The sequence below is a fragment of the Bactrocera dorsalis genome, chromosome 1, assembly GCF_023373825.1.
Source record: "Bactrocera dorsalis isolate Fly_Bdor chromosome 1, ASM2337382v1, whole genome shotgun sequence".
Lineage (NCBI taxonomy): Eukaryota > Metazoa > Arthropoda > Insecta > Diptera > Tephritidae > Bactrocera > Bactrocera dorsalis.
In genome coordinates this window covers 4,044,286-4,065,237 of record NC_064303.1, presented here as the reverse complement: position 1 = coordinate 4,065,237, position 20,952 = coordinate 4,044,286, and the positions used below count along the sequence as shown (strand labels likewise).

The 20,952-nt window shown below is 35.6% G+C and overlaps 1 protein-coding gene across 1 annotated transcript in view; it reads left to right on the top strand.

The window, feature by feature from the left end:
• Window positions 1-20,952, top strand: part of LOC105232401 (uncharacterized) — a 148,820-nt gene that overhangs the window by 118,813 nt on the left and 9,055 nt on the right. The window contains exons 5-8 of the mRNA XM_029552889.2: window positions 5,539-7,268; window positions 11,092-11,334; window positions 11,460-11,830; window positions 11,910-12,471. Of these exons, the coding sequence (XP_029408749.2) occupies window positions 7,013-7,268; window positions 11,092-11,334; window positions 11,460-11,830; window positions 11,910-12,471 (1,432 nt within the window). The 5' untranslated portion in view covers window positions 5,539-7,012. The remainder of the gene's footprint in view (window positions 1-5,538; window positions 7,269-11,091; window positions 11,335-11,459; window positions 11,831-11,909; window positions 12,472-20,952) is intronic.

The window sequence follows — 20,952 nt, the reverse complement described above, 5'->3', positions numbered from 1 at the left end:
GTTGTTCAACAGACCTCTTGCGTTCCACTTTGAACCGGAAGGCTCTCACAGCCACACGAGTTTTGATTCTTGACCAGCGCTTGTCAAACTCACGAGAGATCCATACATCAAACGGTAGAGCAATAGGAGAGCGGATTATCGATTCCTTTTTGGAATAAAGTATCTCTTAAGATTTTAATAATTTTGAAGTTCACTCAAATCATAGAGATTTTTGAAGCAGTTGGTAGTCTTTTGAGTGCTTTGTCGTGGTAATTCCGTAAACAAGAATAAAACTTCAAGATGACAGTTGAAAGAGTGTCAGTAAGCCCTAAAAAGACCAGAATTTGTTTTAGTTATTCATAAAGTTCTTAACCTAAATCAGTATGTCAGTTCATTTTATGAAACATGACTATAGCTTTTAGACTGATTCTTACATCGTTCCTGGCCTTAGACCGCTGTACGAAGCAGGACTCCCAGGAAACTCAGTGCGACTTCGGTAAACTACCTCTATTTCTTTCCCATATGCTCTACGTGTATGAATCCATCATTTTGATGCGACCCTCGTCTAAATTAATAAGCTGATAGACTGAGGCTGATGTTTTCTCAGCGATTTTGGTAAAATAATCTTATTCTTTCAGATATCCTCCCCGCGTGTTGATTTGGTCCGAATCGGGTGGAAATTACCGAAATAATTTTTAGTATCTACCAATTGTCAAATTAATTTGCATTGAGCTTAATCGTTTACACGACAATCGGTTCCGTGTAACAGAAACGGGCCTAGACTCTGAGAGAATTTAACTATGAGAATCGATATGTTGTTATTTGAAAATTTAAGTAAATAGACAACCGACACGTATTTCAAATACGAACTCGATCAGTTCCAATAAAATGCTTGAGCAAAAACTCAAAGTGATAATATTATATTAGCAGAAGCTACGCTGTTAGGAAAGGTGCTGATTTCCACCACATCATTTAAGATAAGATAATTTCAACAAAAATTTACTACAGATGGCCTTTAACGCTTGTAACTTTAAATAATTGTTCACTTCAAGGATAAAAAAAAAAAAAGAATTTAGACCGAAATTAAACCAAGAGAGAAGGAATAATCCTGACAGAGTTTCTGTTAAGTTAGGCGGGCGATCCCAATAGAGATCTCACTTCAGCCGCTTAGAACGCCGGTCCGTTGTGAGAGAGTTGATTCAAGCTGAATTTCACTCACGGTCGCCTAATTGCCACATACTCTTATTAACACCTACTAAATCTAACCTTAAACCACTTTGTGCTTACGAGTACTTAGATGATTTTAAGGGCTAATGAAAGCACGAAGCAATCAAAAAATTAAGCATTTCAAAAGTAAATAACTACTTCAAGCTCAAGTACATTTATGAAGTACCTCAAATTTAATTTATTTATTTAGTTTTTTTTCACACTACACTTTCTGAAGGTCACACTCATTAATTAAGTAGAATCGCCCAGAGAGAAAACTCTCAAACAAACCATAAAAATCACATACTATTTAGTATGTATGTGTGTAAGCGAGTATGTGCACACTTGAAAGCCAGCGCACGTCATAATTCATACATACTCGTTTTAGGAAAAGAGTAACAACAACAACAACAACTAAATATAGCACAGAGTCTGCTGCGGTCTAAATAAATTGGAAGCAAGAACAATAAATACGAAAAAATACAAAAAAAAAACATAAGAACAACAATAATTATTATTGAGTTAGAACCCAAAAATAAATGTTTGTAGGTGTGTATATATGTATGTATGTATGTGAGTATGCCACATTGTTTGTATGTGCAAACATTTGTAGCCCAAGTACACACGTTTTTGCTCCAACGTACTCGACATGCTTTACCCAACCATACTATATATTCGTAAGTACATAAATAGATATCGTACATTGCAAAAGACCTTCCGCCCTCCTCAACAACGCTCCCCCTCCCCCATATGACGCCAGCAATTGCTTGTTGCTTGCGCGAGTAATTTAGAAATAGGGCACCCAACACGCCACCGCTAAGCTAAACCCCCATCAACAGCAACAACAAAACTAGGAACAGCAACGCGCCAGCCCGAGTGACGGCCCGTGCGACAGTGACGTCGGCCGCTTTTGATTATCACACTTTAACAGCTGCCGCGAGACAGCGCAATGCCAGCCAGCGCGAAAGCTTATCGCCAGTCATCGGTGAGCATGTCAGTGCTCGTAAGTGTACATACGAACATACATGTGTATATATATATATGTATTTAATGTATGTTTGGATATAATTTGATGTATAGTAGGTGGAGGTGCGGATTAAACGTGCTCATTTTTTGCGATTATTATTATTATTATTATTTCGTGTGTTTTGCTTATCTCCTTCAAAGTGGTATTAATTTTATTTCCTGCTTTAATGTGTCAGAATGCCAAATATTGCAAAACATTTGAACAAAACTATATAAAATAAATATTTTTTTAATTTTAAAACACAAAAGCTTGATCTTTAAGAGATCGCAGCTAAGCTAATACCAGGAATAACCATAAATTATTTCGATTTTTGCTTTAAGCTGAAAAGACACAATACATATACTATATAACAGTGGTTGCCAGGCAAAGTGGCATAAGTTAAAAAATTAAAATTTTCAAATCTTTAAACAATAGTAAATCATCTTACTGCTTTATTCCCTACAAATGCACTCCAATGCCTTTTAAAAACTCTCCTTGTGTTATTCTTGCTTGTTCTCTTCATTAGCTTTTCATGCCGAAACTTGAAAACTTTTCTTGTGTTTTTCTTCTTTTTGTGTTATGTCATTCTTGCTGTTATCAAGTGACATACAATGTATTAAAGCATACCCTACTATATACCTATAAATTACGGTGAACTAAATTATCTCGAAATAATTTTAAGCTCTTAAGCAATTAGGTAAATATAAAATGTGATAGGAAATTATTATTGTCATAATGATTAGGAAGCAATTGAAACACGTTTGAAATTTAATGCAGAGTGAGCTCGATATAGCGAACTTGGTAGTTATAGAAAATTAGGAAGTTAATTAAAGCTAAAAAAGAGCTTAAAACTAAAGAGCTAGAAACAGTGCAAGTAATTATCCAACTGAATCATCATTAACATTATAATTCGAGGTTGTATCGTTGGAAATGTCGTTCCTAGACGGTAGTTTCATTTCACTAGTGAGAGCTGTCACTGTTAAAATTATAAATTGCTGTTTTTTCATCTTAGTGCCGAAGAAAACTGACCTATCAGACAGCCTACCACTCAGCTCACGAAAAGCTTTCCTCTCTCTTTTTAAGAATATATTAAAGTATTAGTAATGGCATACTGACTACTATCAAGAAGCTAAAATTTGCACGAGCATGACATTGAACTATCAGAAATAATCTCAAGACCGTGAGTTCACTCTGGTTAAGGATCGATAGACTTATATATTAGAAATTCAGTTATCATAACTGAACCAAAAATATCTGTTCGACCTGTTTGGGCAACTATGTGTAACACAACTTCTTATATAAAGAAATAATTTATGAACTAGCTCTTTGAAGGATGGCCTTGTAGAATCATTATTATATCCACTCTGTCATTTCAGTTTGAGAAATTGTACTAAAATAGATTTCCATAGTGCAGTTTCCAGCCAAGTCATTAGAAAAAATGTCAACAATGGTGACCAAATGTTGTTAAACTAGTGAGGAACATCAAAATTTATAGCCGACTTTGGAACAAAATTCAAATTAGGACTATTTTTTAAAGTTCTGTGAGACTTTTTTAAAATAAATTAGAAAGATAGAGTATAAAAGAGGTTTTGAAAGCTTTTAGTGAAATAAGAAATTTCACATAAATATATTTGCCACCTAATTAATTATTAATTATTTCATATTATTTGAATTACTTTCTGGTATAAATTGCACACTTTCAAAGAAACTTAGTTTAATTTTTGATGGAAAAAATATAAAAATAAAACTCAAAAAATTACAATGAAAGAGAATGAGAAAGCTTTTAAGCTCCTAATGTATTTTTTTGAATAAATTCAAATTTTCTAAAGCAAACCAATTTTTTTTTATACAGACCAAATAACTTGCCACCTTATCTAAATTTTTTATTTTATATAATACATATGTATATCTTATATCATATGTATACATATTATAATAAACTATATGGCACCTTTGTAAAAGAAAATAGAAAGCGAGCGTAAATTAGAGCTTTCAAAAACTTTGAATGAAAGAGGGAGCTTTTAGTGAAAAATAGCTTTAAAAGCTTTTACTGCAACTGTATTACATTTCTCTAAAAATTATAATTTTCAAAGCAAATTAGTGGGATTTTCTGTGAGAAATCGAAATTTCCATAAAAAACGAGTTGCCATCTAATTTAAATTTTTGTGATTTAGATTTAACTAAACTAAACTAAAAATATTAGAGCAAATCAACTTTCATAAAAACAGAGTTGCCACCTAATTTTAAACTTGAAAATGTGGTGGCAAGTGTTAATAAAGTTGCAAGAAAATCAATTTCCTTTTAAAACAAGAAATTTTACAAATAAAGAGTTGCCACCTAATTTCGATTGTAATTATTAAACTTAAAAAAAAAATTTCAAAGTTTTCAAAGCAAATTAATTTTCTTCTGGAACAAGAAATTTCACAATAACCGAGTTGCCACCTAATTCCGATTTTTTTATATTTTTTTTTTTTTTAATTTCTATAGAAAAATTTTGTGTATTGTTTTAACAAGTTACTTTGTACAATTCTTCAAATAATAACTTTTATGTACACATATTATTTTTATATATTTGTTGAACGGGTAGGGGCAACCCTTCCCAATAAACATAATCTACAAAATACTCCTAATTTGATTTTACGCTACTAATTAGTTCTTCTGGAAAATTAAAAATCAGAATAATTGATTGTATTTAAGATATTATTTTTCCTAGGTTGGTACAACTGTCCTTAATCATGATGCCAAAAATTAGCGCGATTTGTCAACCAGTGTGTTTACAGCAGCTGTTTAAGTCAGTCGACCTCAGCTCTCGCGCCGAATTTCTTTTGATGTCTTCAATTAACTCAAAACTCAAATGATCCATAAAACATTGTTTATATATGTGACCTTATAAGAAAAAAATCGATTGCTCTATTGTACATATAATATTTTCTAAAAACTTCTTAAAGTAGCAATATTCCGCTTCAGTTGAGGGTATAAGCATTCTATGCTAAAAGTTCAAAATACCTGTTCTATCCATATGACCTGTATATACTCTCACGAATATAGGAAATATTTATGTACGTATGTATGCATGTACATAATGACATGTGAGTATACCCCGCAAACACTGCCAACACATTGTACATGTCTCCAACAACAAAAAGAAGACGCGCTGCTCAGCAAGCGGCAGGCATTCATTAGGAGTAAACTCACCTATTACAGCTGGCAAACTATTGTTATATTAGAGTTATTATAAGAATAATTATTTTTATTATTATTACGAGTATTTAAACACACATTACAACTGTATGCACATAACTAATATTGTTGTTTTTGTTTTTTCGTTTTTCTTGCCATATTCACAGGTAAGCAACCCCTCCACACCAGTTAGCCAAGCAACAAGAGCCATATACACAACGGTTTGCCGGCCTGCCTCTCTGCTTTTTACATTGTGTGGCTACTCAGCACATTGTTGTGTAGTGCTCAGCACTCACAACGCCACTCGCTCACCAATCAAACCAACCAAGCCAGCGAACAAGCAAGCAAAATCATTCAGTTAACCAACTAACTGACTGGCTCTTGGCATTTGTTGCTTTTGTTTCATTTTATTTGAACGTCGACGTCGCAGTCAACGATTTTACAACAAACGCACCTAAGTACATACATATTCACATGCATACACAAATGTCGTTGGTTGATTGTGTCGATGACGATGACGCCCGAACGCTGGGATTGACTGACTGAGTCACAGCGGCAGTTCATGCCTTCATTGTTTATAGCGGAGTGTTGCTTACAAGCGCGCTATTGTTGTTGCTGTGAGTTTTGTTTGGAGCAGACACACATACACGCGCGCACACAAGCAGAGACATACAACGAATTGTGTGGAGCTTCGCATGTGGCTAGCACTGACGTTGGCCGGCAGTTGCATTCGACGCGCCAACGGAACGGGTCGTGTCTATAGTCTACGTGAGTCTGGCACGGCGAGTGTTAGCGAGTACGCGTGTCGTTAAGGTCGTCAACGCGAATTTTTCCGCTTAGCGATTCACCTATAGTCACGTATATATAGAAAATATATATACAATATTGTTGTTTTTGTAGCTACGTCGGTTGCCGTTTGTCGTCAGCAGCAGCGTTGTCAACGCCGTCATTAGCGGTTCGTGTGTGTATGTGCGCGCAGTGCTTTTGGGCTGTAGATCATGCCAAATACGGGCCGGCAGTTGACAGGCTAGCACAGTGTGAATTAGAATAGAACCAAGTGACAACGAGTGCTCTGCTTGGTTTGGCCAGAAACGGGCGTGTAAATAATCCAACAAGCGCAGGCAAAGCAAACGCAAGCAAAAGCCGCAAAAAATGCATAGAAGTGTGAAAACTAAAAAAAATGTGATTTTTCTAAAGATTTCGAAGTGTCCACGAAAAAATATAAAAAATATAATTTCGCAAATTCAGGCAAGCAAGTGCACTGAAGTTGGCAGCAACAACAATAATAAAGTGTAGTGCGTACAACATTCCAGTAGCTAAGCAGAAGCAGAGCTGAAAAAGTATTGAAAAAAAAATTAAAAAAATAAAATAAAAGAAAACCGCATTCACTGTGTGCGTGTGTGAGTGTGTGCGATCATTTCATTGTGCTGTGCGCAGGCGTGCACGCCCTACCCTTACGGCAGCTGCTCCCAGTAACCAACAACAACAACCATTACTACAACAAAACAATAAAAGCAAATTAAAAGTGTTGTTGTTGTGTGTTTCCTCGTAGTTAACGAATTCCTTTCAATTTTTTTTTTGTGTTTGTTGTTTCTGTGATTTTTTTGCGCGCGCGCTCAAATCGCTTTGTTGCCTAGCGAAATGACTGATTCCATGAAATTATCCGAAATGCAACGCAGTAGTATCGAATTCGAACGTCAACGACACTTGGCCAACTGGTTTATCAAGAGTAGCCCGCACATGGCAACACCAACCACTGTCGGCAGCGTTGCAACCACAGCAACAACAACGGCAACAGCAGCTGGTGCCACAACAGATACGACCACTACGAGCGCCGTAGCAGCAGCAGCAGCAACAACAATAAAAAATACAGCGTCATCAACAACAAATCTAGTAGGTGAGTAGGGTACACCGTCGGCAGCGTCGAAAATTCTTTAGAAATTAAAAAAAAAATCCAAATGAAGCGAAAAAATGTAGCGAAATTGTAGCGTAGTTAAATATATAAACGACAGTTACTAAGCACACACACACACGCACGCGCGTTGATTTATTTATAGGCATTGCGGCGTAGCGCCGCTCTGCTGTTGGCCGGCGCTGCGCTGCGCTCACCGCAACAATGTTGCGCGTTCGGCAAAAAGTAAAAAGGCGAAACAAAAAAAGCAATAAGAAGCCTTCCAAAGATGATGAAATGCTCATTGCAATCAATTAATCATTTTAATCGTTCTGGCAATGAAATTGTTGAACTTTTCACATGTCACGCGCTCATTGACAATGCGCTGGGAACGCTCTAAGTGGATAATATCGCGTTTAATAGCGCTTAAATGATGCTGCGAATAATTGCTTGCATGTGCAAAAAGCTGAAATTAATTGTGTGACCGCGTAGCAGTGAAATCAAATGCTATTTTGAGTTCACAATTTTAAGTCGAAATGTGTCGCTGACAAAATCGAATCTTTAAACGATTAATAAAAATCAAAAAGTGGTGTTTGCAAAATTAATTTAATATTAATGGAAAATTAACAGAATATAATTGAGAAGATATGAAGAATAGTATTCAATGAGGTCGTCTACCTTCGCGGTTTGAAAAAATAATTTTTTCTTTGGTATGCATATTTCTAATGTTGCTTATCGAGCTTTCCAAAAGTGGTGTGCTTTTAATTTTAGCACGAAAACTATAAAAGATATTCCAAATCTGTAAATTCTGACTTATTCACACAATAGCTCGCGGTGATTATAAATGTGTCATTTTTTAACCATTTTTTTTAAATTTTTTACGGTATTTTTTTTATGCACTTTATTAATTTGATACAATTTAGTCAGATTTACAAATATTCCAAAATCTTGTATTTACACAAAATGGAGGTTTAAATAATGAAGAAAATACTCGTTCCATTTCAAGGTCCTGAAGTTGAAATTTTTTATCAAGCAATCGACTCAGACTAAACAACAGAGTTAAAAAATGTTTATTAATTTTTTTCTTTAATCTCCAAGATTAAGAATAAATGAATAGAATAAAATAAATTTTATATGGAATTCCGCAAAGTGAATTGTGTCAAGATTAGTATTGATGCCAGACCACAGCGGAATATTAGGCAACTGCTAAGCTGTTGAGCTGGGAATGAGGGGTTCTTCAGCCCCGCTACCGGTAGAATAGGATCCGGTCGGTGCTCCGTTCCACTCGTATATTCTTAAGGGTGGTTGGGCTTGGCGGGAGTTTGGCCAGTGGTGGCTTACTATCGGTTCACGCGCTCTCGCTAGATACTTTTGCCTCAAAAAAAAAAAAACGAAGACAAGGTAGAAACGTCTCAGCATTTCTAATTTCATTGTCCCATGTTTGCAAGATCAAAGTTTAAACACTTGGGAGCTCACACTCTTAGACATCCCACCGAACTGGCGAGAAATTGAATGCCTGACCAAATTTTTATTGACCCCAAAATGTTTATATAATACAGGAATTCTTTTTTCATGGCTTCATAAAGCACAAGCATGTAGAATGCCATACAATTTTTTATAATAAATGAAATTTTTTTTTTATAAAGAAATTACAAAACTAACAAACATATAATTTTAATAAAATTATTTAAAATTTTAAGCAATAAATAAAAATAATATAATTATTTGAAAATAATTTTCATTTTGAATAATATATTTTATTAAATATTTAAATGATAGTAAATATTTCGGAAAAGCACTGAAAATTTTGTAATTTCTGACAAAGGCTTCATTTGGCCAAATATTTAAATAATAAAATATTATGAGTTGTAAACATTGCTATCATATATAACCAATTTTATAAGAATATAAAATCTTGTATTTAAAGTAAATATTATAAAAAAGCATAGCAGGTCTATATGTATATGGCTTGCAAGCCTTCCAGTAAAATATAATTATTGTATGCTGCGAATATTATTGTAAAAGTAATAATTTTCTAAAGGCAAAATCATTTTCAAAATTTTCATTACTCATTGCATGATTAATAATGTAATATTTAAAGTAAATTGGAATGTCGAAAACACGAAAAGTTAACTTTTAGTGTTATCGCAATGATCGTGAGATAGGAATTTCCAAACGAAATTATTACATATTAAAAATACATAAAGGGTCCTATAAGAAAGACGAGTGTTTGTTCCGTAGATAGTTAATAAATAACCAATAAAAATTTATACAAAACAAGTAAGGCAGGGTAAGTTCGAGTGCAACCGAACATTTACACTCTTGCAACTTGCAAAAATCAAAGCCCGCAAAATACTGTAAGGTGAAAACGTCAACCAGAGGATCAAAATCAAAGCATTTTTAAATATGCAGATATTAATTATAACTCATACACTGACAAACAAGGGGCCACGCGCACTTTTTAAAAGTTCTTTACCCACAGGTAGCCCTTGCTACTGCGATTCTCTGTCATATCATAAATATATCTCAATTTTTACTCAAGTTACACCTTGCACGGATAGACGAACAGGCAGACAGTCACCCCGAATTTAAATTTTATCGTCTCTCTGGTCATTTATATATCTCTATATGTATAACTCCTTATCTATCTCGATTACTTTTAGGTGATAAGTGCAACCATTAGGTGCACTAAACTGAATTGCCGTTTTTACGTCACATAAAAAATTAATTGAAAATCATGCCTCTGGACTTAACTCAAAATATTTATTGTAAACATATTTACGACTGCCTTTAATAAATTCGGTTTTCGATATACACATACTTCCATACCAACATATCAAAATGGTTATTTCGTCAAAACTTTCAATAATAGATGAGCATCTTGAAAATATGCTAAAAGACCTCTCTCTACCTTGAAAGTACAATTTTTATTCCAAAAAGTTTTTATAAAGTCATAAATACACAAAATTTGTATTATTCCGCCCATAAGATTAAAATGATATGTTATATGGCTCTTCTTTCTTTTAGGGATAAATTCATGAAATTTTTTAATATAATCTTTCTCAAATCAGCCTCATATGTCCTGATTTTCAAAATTTTAGATCTCAAACTATATACCCAAGTATTATTTGTTATATAGTTATCCAACTTAAACTAAACAAAAATTCATTAGAGACCTTAAGGCTTCAAGGAGTTCATTACGATATTTATGAAAGTTACTAGCACGAAATTGCTGAAATTATCGCTGGAGTGAACCATATTGTATAAATATCATCACATTAGTGAAAAGAGTGTGTAAATTATTTCTATTATATTTTCATTAGACTCCCAACGAAATTCTGTAAAGTAATAAACTACATACATCTTATCATGCCTACTTCAAAATAGTTGAAATAACTCCAATTCCTTATAATCTCGTCACTTTTGCATGGACCTTCCATACATACAACTTTTAAGAATAAAATAAAATCTATACCAACTAAAAAGATCTTTGACCTTAGCAAAAGCTCTTTGCACTGAATGCTTTACAATCGAAACGTATCCATGGCAAATTTTTTGCTTGCAGAACATATTTATAAAACCACCCTAAAAGCAGTTTGAGTAACTAGAAGGCAAGACTTTACGCCCACCAGTTAAATAGACTTCTTTGCAAATTTTCTTGTCTAGCCAGTGCTTAGTTGAATAAAAATTCTAAACCGAATTAAAAAAAATTCCAGTATTTTTCCGTTTTCCATTCTTTACTTTTGTCTAATCGAATCTTAAGTACATTACTCATTCTCCAGTCATTTATTAATGCAATTCTGCCGCCTCCCTGTTTATTCACTTTCAGGTGGCAACCATACAAATGGCATGTCGTCGTCGTCAGCCGCCGCACATCATCAGCAACAGCAATTGAATGCTAAGCATCACAGCAGTTGTGGTGGCGGCAGCAGCGCTAATCCACCGCCTCCTGTCTTTTTCTTAGTCTCCAACAATGGCAACACAAACGGCAATCTTGTCAATGGCAGCAAGCACAGCAGCAATGCGTCACCGGCTGCTACAGGTGTTGCTACGCCGCCCAATGCGATAAGTGGTAAGTAATTAGCAAGCAGATTTGCTAAGGTTTTATTTTTCGCATTCGCATTTTGCGCCGTTTACTACTATTCATTTGTATTCGCGACATGCAAATGACTAATTACAACACTTGGCACATTACAGCTGTCTCCGGCGGTCCGTTAGGCCATTTCGGGGCGGTCGAGGGACGCAAACCGAAATTGCGACGCTTCAACTCGCACGACACCAGCGCTAACATGTTCTCCGTGGCGGACTTCGAGAATGCACGTCTGGCGCGACGCAATGAAATCGAAATGAAACAGCGTTTGGCACGACGCATGCGCATGAGTGCCGGCGGTGGCGGTTATGGCTCTGCGGCCGTTGGCGGTATGGGCGCGAATCTGGCCGGTGGCAATGGTTGCGGACTGGGCGCTAATGGCAATGGCAGCGGTGCGGGCAACTGTGGCAATGGCAGCATGTGTGGTGGCGGCGATTACTCCACCGGTGACAGCAAAGCATCCAAGTACAGCAATGAGGTGAGTGTCGAACTCAACAACACTCTAACTGAATTTAGGAAATTTTATAAAATATTTCTTTGTTTTTGTCTACTTCTAGTCCCAGCACGAGCCTCTACCTGCGGACATCTTTCTCGATCGCTATTCATTGCCGCGCGTAGTGCGTATCTCGTACAAGACGAAGTTCTCCGACGAAACGCTACAGTCCTCTTCATCGAATGGCTCGTCCACGGCCACAACACACACCACCGGCACCAGCGCCTCGAACTCGTCGGTTAGCGCTTGTGGCATGACAGTGGCCATTAACACCGGTACCTCCTCATCGACGGCCTCCTCAAGCGGCAATGTGAATGCGCACAGCTCGGGTGCTACGAATACGAGCAGCAGTGGTGAAAGAGTGACCGCCAAGCACTCCACCTCGCACAACACAACAGTTTCGACATCGACTGCAGCAGCAGCAGCGGCGTCGTCGGCAACTCAGTCAAATACAGCAATTAACGGTAATGGCAACGCCGATACGGATCATCGCGATCACGCCGATCATGGCGAGCTGTTCTTGCTTTATCGGCTAATACGCCAGCGTCACATTTTTCATGGGCATAATGCCAAAACGGCGGCGGCGAGCCGCAAGAAAGGTGTGCTGATTCCGCAAGAATTTCCAGGTGAGTCAAGTGAAAAAGTGTAAGACGAGCTGACGCAATGACAAGTAGTTAAAAGCAATTTCACGCCCTTCACAATTTTTAATTGAATACATATTGGTTATTGTACTCTTATATAAGTATGTACATGCTATGTATGTAGAGAAATGTGAGTCAGCGTCAAAAGATTCTTTTAGAGCTGATAATTTAGGTACGTACATACGTGCCGTTATGAAAATATGCGCAGCAGGAATTCGTTGACTAATAAATATGTTTTTTTTTGTTATCCAATGTTGTGAAATTAAATATAAAACGAAACAAGTACTGAGCTTTAGGAAATGGCGTGACTTGGTGGTCGATGCTGAGGCCCATATTAACAATTAAAACTAAACAGAAATTTAGTTTTGAAAGATTTTTGAAATTTATATATCCAGCTCTTATTCTGGAAGATCATATTTCTGATAATTGTACTGTACTTTATATAATACTTTTTGTGGAACCAATTAAGGACGAAATTTCAAACCATTTTGATATTTAGTATTTCCTTAGTCCTCGTTTCCAGTGGTATATAACTTTTATTTATCATCCTTTATTTTATTTTATTATCGTCCTTTTTAATTGTGACTTTATACGTCATTGCCCAAATTATTTCTAGAAAATATCCAAAACTTAAAGAATTCGATATCTGCTCAGCGAATTACGATCTGATCCCGAAGTATGAAATATGTATTGAAGGCTTTCCTAATTATAAGACAAATTCGTGGAGTATTTCACCTCCTACATGCAATAGTCTTGGGTCTCTTGCTATGTTCGTTTGATTTTTTATGCAAAATTTGAACGCTTAAAAAAATATTATTCAAAGTATTCTACATCAGAAGCTATAACCTTTTACCAATTTGTTGATTCATACCCAAATTAATTGTGCCAGCTTGGCGGCTTTACGGCCGTTGAATTGAAGCAGTATCTCGTTGAGTAGCACCATAGTTACGCTATCTTTTGGCAAGAGAAACAACATAGTAATATACCCAATATAAATTACTATATGAAATTTTTTTAAATCGAGCTTAGTAGTCTTTAGAACCACCCTTAGCAAAGTTCATCTTGCCGGAATAATAAAGGTTGCCATCGAACATTGTCCAATAGTATTCATGCGGTAAAGTTACAAACTTTGACGGATGCGAATTGCCAAAGTTGTATGGAGGATGAGGCGGAGGCTCTTTCACCTTCATTGTCCAGCCCTTACAAGACTGAGTATGAAACAAATCGGCAGTTTTACTTTCGCGAAGCAACGAAACTTTGAACTTGTGATAAGCTCAAAGTGCTTTGTCGGCTTGTAAGTGTATTATTATCTATTATAAAGGAGTTTTAGTTAATACAACAGAAAGGCGTTTTTAGCTGTCCAAGTGAGAGTAGTTTTAGAAACGACCTCTCAACTTAGCCTAACCTAGTCTTTAGAACCTAATACTAATTATTTGACTGGTTTCGATGTGTTGCAGTGTTCTGAAATAGCTTTTTTTTACAAAGAAAACATTTCGTAGAATTGTTGAAGAACCCTTACATACATATCAGGCTTGGTTTCGGCTATCAAGATAATGTGGCGTAATCCTGAAAGTAGCCTACATTTCTGTACTTATAATATGAATGAGAGTAAAAGCTGGAACTTTTGAGCCCTTTTTTCATTAATTAACTGATTACCAGAATGTTTACTTTAAAACAATATTTTATTTTAAATTTTTGTAATTGTTAACTTAATACAGAAATTCTTCAAACACATTTTCATTCATTTAATTAATTTTTTTCTGATAATAATTCCAAAAAATAAACTTCATATCTAAACATTCATATGATATATGTATCCAAAATTGAAACCCGTCCAGCAAAGTGCGCTTAATTCTCATAGAGGATACAAAAAAAACTATAAAGCGACGAAGAAGGCTTATAAACAGGTTTATAAATACCACTCAAAGGTAATTTACATAACAATTGATTTTGAATTTGAATACAGACTGCAATATTTCATTGGAAAGTAATAAAATTAGCACATTTCGTAGCAAAACATACAGACACACACACACACGTAATTAGCTGTGAACTGAAAGGGAATATTAATAGACTACGAGTAAATATATGCATGTATTTATTCGATTTTTTTTCGCAGCCACGATACCCATCTCAGAAATGCTCATAGTTTATGATGAGTGGATATGGCATTAGCTTTTGAATACAATTGGCTGTCATTAATATTAAGTACTTTTGGCCAGCAACAGTAGTGCCAAACAATGACATAACGGTCATTACATTAACAACAACAAATAATCGAGGCATACTTCTACATATATAAGGATTAGAGTGTCCACACATACATATATGTGAATTTCATGGGTGTTACATGTCCGTGTATGCTAGCTGGCCGGTCACGATCACATGAAAAATGCAAATGTGGTGTAAAAATGGCTCATAAAATTGTATAAGCAAAAATAATAATAACAACAAAAAGTACAAAAACAACCATAGTAAAATTTCTATACCGAAGGCAAAGTAAGGCATCACAGCGACTAAGCGTTGAAAGGAAGCACACAAATACATATGCACACATTTGCATATGTATGTATGTATGTGGTTACACATATGCCGGTCTGCATTAGTAGTTGTGTAATGAAAGGAAAGCAATAAATGAAATGATTATGGCGGTCGCTGGGCAATGCCAAATGTCCTTCTGACAACAGTTGTCATCATTTGCTGTCAACGACTTCGATGGCAAACGGCGACGATGGCAAATGTAGCATTTTTAATGCAGACAAACCTACCAACAAGCATATATACATACTTGTATATTTACATACGCACACACTTATTTACATACAGTTATTCTCTTCCAAAGTCACAGCTATTCTCAAATACGCCTCGTTGCTGCTGTCGCCGACAAGCTCTTTGTTGCTATTGCTGTATATTTTTACTATACTCATTAGTGTATTTGTATTTGCTGAAGCAAGTTTGAGTGTATGTGTGTGTATGTGAAAAATATACAGTTTTATAGTTATGGCTCGTTGTTAGCCATGATAATGCCATAATGCCAGCGTTTTGGTTAAATGCTGTTGAGCCATGTTGCCACTGCCTTCGGCTTTATTGTGTACATTTTGTTTTTGTTGTAGCCGCTGGCAGCTTCTGCTGTTATATTATTACATTAGTGTTTACACAATCGCACTTTGACATTATGGAAGTTGTTTCGCGTGTGCGCTTATCAACATATGTACTCGCCTCTGCAATGCCTTTCATACATTTGTAAAGAGTTACACAAATACATATAATCTACAAATACTAATTTAAGTGCCTTGTTGGAATTTTGAAGCGATAAGATTTTTTTTTATAAAATTCATGAAAATCCCAGATACTTTTAAATAAACTATGGCATTGACAAAAACTTTTTAGAATTTTTAAACATTTTCTAATGCGATTGTATCAAAAATAATTTGTATATCCCGAGGAGGTTGTATTAAGCTAGCTACGATATTTGTAGCATCCAGAATCAATCGTCGAAAACCCAATAATATATTCTATCGGGCTGTATATACGCAAACTAGTCCTTCAGTTTTTGAAATATCGAACCGAAATTTTGCACACATTTATTTCTCTTCAATAAGCTGCTCATTTGCTGGAATCGTCCATATCGGACCACATTAGCATATAGCTGTCATACAAACTGAACTTTTGGAATCAAATATTATCTTGGGAAGCTATTTTATTTGTCAAGATATCTTAAGGAAATTTGGTATGAATTATTATCTAAGGCAATAAAACAATCTCCGCAAAAACAGCTTAAGTCGGGTCACTGTAGCACATAGCTGCCATACAAACTGAACGATCGAAATCCAGTGCTTGTTTGGAAAACTTTTTTATTTCATGAGATTTGGCATGGGTTCTTGTCTGCAACAATACAGCAGTTTCAACGAAATTGTTCAGATCGGACCACTTAGCAATGCCTTTGATATTTTTTACTTTGTCCAAGATAAGTCCAAGTCGAATTATTTTCTTCAGTAATACATTGAAAAAGTCGCACGATAAGGAGTCGTCTTGACTGAAATCTCGTTTGGTTCGAACGGCTCGAAGAGGTCCTTCCCAAACCTGTCAGAGCTTTAGGTATTGCTCAACGTCAGTTTACACTTAACTTTTTGTGCTGTCAAAAACAGCTTTGAAATCGACGAAGAAGAGGTGTGTGTCGATCCTCTTTCACGTCAGTTTCAGTTTGTTGACGGGGGGCTTTAATCTTTCACGCAGTAAGCACGATATAACCTTATATGCGATGTTGTGCAGGCTTATCCCATGATAGTTGACCCAGATTGTGGGGTCAACCGTCTCCCGTTTTCTGGATTGAGAAGATCACACTTAAAGTCCAATCGTTGGGCATGCTTTCGTACTACATACCATATATACAAACAATCTGATGTATGCTCCTTATCAGTTCTTCGCTGTCGTATTTGAATAATTCGTCCACCAATTTATCGGCTCCTTTCGATTTGTTGCTCTTTATTCTCCAGACGGGAAATTGCTATTCGAGTTTTTTCATAGTCGGGCAATGGGACGTCCGTTCTATCATCAGCGAGAGGGGAACCGGTTTGAGAAATATTCCGAGTAGTTAATGGCAGTTATCTCATCCTGTTTATATATTATTCGATTTTAGCTTTAACCTTTATTTCTGTCTTATTAAGAAAGACAGTGATTTCCTACAAGGCATCTGTAGAAATACAAAATTTTTTATTGTTTTACTGGAGTGACCCAAAATTCCTACTGGGCTTCCACATAAGTTTCAGCAATTGATTGTTTGCGCTTCAGTTGTTTATGCTGTTTTTGTTGTTGGATGGTGCTTTAGTAATCGTGATGTAGCAATAATATGCGAGATAAGTGCAATGAAAGACCCGGCTTGTTTACTAATTTGAAAATTTATAACAGTAAAAAGGCATTGCATTGATAAGTTCCTTTTAAAAATGAGAGTGTTAGAAAAATTAAAAATAAAAAATTAATAAAAAAATAAATAAAAATAAAAATAAAATTAAAAAGAAAATAAATAAAATAAAAAAAAAAATAAAAAAAGAATTAAAAAAAAAAAATAAAAAATATATAAAATATAGCAGCAGAAATGACATAGAACTTTAAAACGAAAATTATTTTAATCGAAAAAAAAATATTTTTTGCCGATCTGGTAACACCCCACTAACAATATTTTTTATGCTAACGAAACTGAAGTCTTTTCTGTGTAGATTTTATATTTTATTTATAACTAATACCGTATATTTTAAACTTTTATCAATATATTATGGTCATATAAGCAACGGTGCTGACCATTGATATGACAATATCTCCTACAAATACCAAAGAATTGAATACAATATTTATCATACGATTTCATCGTGTCTGCATTTATTAAAATAGGCACGTAAGTACTGTTAAGGAATGTGTACTACGTACAAGTGCATGCAACACGCGCATTAAACCGCTTGCACACATGCATACATATGCATATACACAACCACACACACACATAAATCTGCATGCAGACATGCATATGAACACCTGACTGCCAGCAAGTTTCTATTTAGAACTTTTAACAACTTTGTACACACACATATACAAATATACATGTAAATATGTCGGCAACATCTGTTACATGGGTGATAAATCAAATTAGCAGTTGCTGCAACTAACCACAAACTGTAGTTAATGTCATGCATTGTTGCAGCTCTTATGTACCAACATGTCGTACTTCGCCGTCACACGTACACACGCACACGCCGAGCAGCGACCTTCCGATCTTTATAGCATTCTAATTATGAAGCTTCAAATTGCTGGCATTGTTTGCCACAAAAATCAACTCTGAAATGACAGTTTTATCAAAGAGAAAATAATTCTACATAATTTATGCGCATAACTAACATCTGCTGTATGGACTATTAATTTTGTGAAGCTAATTCGAATTTATATGACAACAAGTGGGATCGTTACAAACAAGTTGAGTAGTTGGAAGGGTGGAGAAGACAATGCTATTTGCTTTTTGTATATGACAAAAAGAGTTCTTTTACTTAGTATCACACTAATACCACTCTAAACTAACTGTATTTATTTTTCTTTTTCTTTCTGAAACTATGAACTCAAGATTCTCGTTAATTTGCTGACTAAGGCACCAAAATAATAACAACCAAGTTTAGTTTTTGGGTTAAGTTTTCGAAAAGCCGTCATCAGCAAAACAAAGATTTGCATAAGAATCTAGAGACTTAAGCTCATTCATAAATCTACAAAAATCTCGAGTAGTCACTCCTTTGCAGACTTACTCCTTGAATTCTTCTCTATGTTCCCTTTACTTTATAGTACTAAAATGAGCTATTGGCCAACTATTTTCAACGACAAAAAAGCTGATCGGGCTTCAATACTGATTTGGTTAATTTGTTTTTAGTTCCAGACCTGTTACTTACTCTATCTACCCTATTACACTCTATCCTTACAAACAAAACAAAATATCTACCAATATAAGTTTCCGAGTTGAGTCCCTCTTTCTTAATCAAAGCCATCACCCTCAAAACTGAAGCTAAATAAGAATCCAGAGGTATAAGCTCTTTCATAAAGAAATCAAGATATCACCCTTTTCATACTTACTCCTTGAATTCTCTTTTCACTTCCTTTGCCTTTAGTACTTAAACGAGATACTTTCTAGGTAAAAAATAATAATTTTTGAAAAAAGACTGTGTTTTACCTGAGGAAACCTATGTAACCCCTTAAACTAAGAATGTTTCGGAGTGTAAGAGTGTTATCGGAACCGTCGGTATATAACTTCCGGAGTCAAGTTCTTGTTTAGAAAACTTTTTCATTTGGCGTGGATTATAGCCTAGGACTATGGGGCACCCTACAGATCTACAGTTTGGACCACTTTAGCATATACATACAAATGTAGCTGCCATACAAACTGATCGTTCAAAATCAAGTCCTTGTGTGGAAATCTTTTTTATTTGACGAGATATCTCCACCCAAATTTTCATACATTATTGCCGAGGGCAAAGCCATAATCTCTGAATATACTGATCTGATCGGAACACTAGCAAATAAACTGGCCGATCCAAATCAAGCTTTCGTATGAGAAAATGTTTTGTTTGACGAAGATTTGAAGAAAACGCAAAAAAAAATATGAAGGAATTTTCTGGATTGGATCACTATATTATATAGCTTTCATATAAACTGAATGATCAACACCAAATTCTTGTATGGAAACTTTTTTAATTGTCAAAAAATCTACAAGAAATTTGGTACGGACTACTTGCCTTATACAAGGCTACAATCTCCATGCATATTATTCAGATCGGATTAATATATTATCAAGCCAGCATACAAAATGACTCATCAGAAATAAGATAAAGACATTTTTTTATCCTTTTGTGTTATAAGAAAAAATAAGGCTATTATAGCTCTCATTTATTTTTAACCAATGAATGTGATTGACTAGTTTTTGGCTCACCCTGCTGTATACTTTATACTTTATACTGTTTTAAGTCCAGATGAAATTGCACAGTTGTGGCATGCAGAGTTTAAGAAGAACTCATAAAAAAACATTAAGAAAAATCAAAATAAAAGATTAAACTCTTCAAAAATGGTTTTGGGATTAAAAATCGTACAACATTTGTGCTCTGAAGGGCTTTCCACAGTCTAAGCACCACTTTCATATGAGTACCAAAAAAAAATAAAAAAACAACAACAAAACGCAAGTGTGTGCGCCCCCATAAAGACGAATAATTAAAACGTATACTAATATTGCATGCCATAACCACCATTTATGGCTGTTGTTGACATTTTGGCTAAAAGCATTTGCCAAATATATTTAGTACCCCGTCAAGTTGTGTTGCACGCTGCCAAATTGCAGCAATTGTGGCAACGCGCTACTAAGCGTTACGTTTGCCCGCCACAAGTTATGCTCGAGCGCAAGTCTAAGTACTGCTCACACTACGCTCATATGCGGTGGCGGCTGGGAAGTGTGCCTGTGCAACACTGGTTGCTTAATTTGTGCAACTTGCTGCAAGTTGGCAAGTGCAGCTGGCCATTTAACACAGGCCGCAGCGTCTAATAAACGTTTATTGTGTTTGCGCGTCTCACTGGCTTAGAGGATTTTATTTATGCACTCGGCTATGTGTGTGTTTGAAAGTGCAACTCTCTTTGTGTCTGTGTGAGTGTTGGTTGCGCCTTATAATCGCCTTTGTAGTTGTTTGCAAATTGCAATATTAATTTGGCGCCAAGTGCTGGCAGGAAAAACCAGCAAAGCCGCACTTCTTGCAACAGCAGAGTTATGCGCAGCCATACACACCCGCACTGCCCCACACTCCCACACAAAGGCACACATGCACATATAGCTAAAGCGGAGGCCCATCCACACCCACAATTTGCCCCTTTGCCCTTTCACCAACGCTGACCACATGCCGTGTTTTTGCACATTCACGCAAACATACACATGTATATATGAAGGTATATATA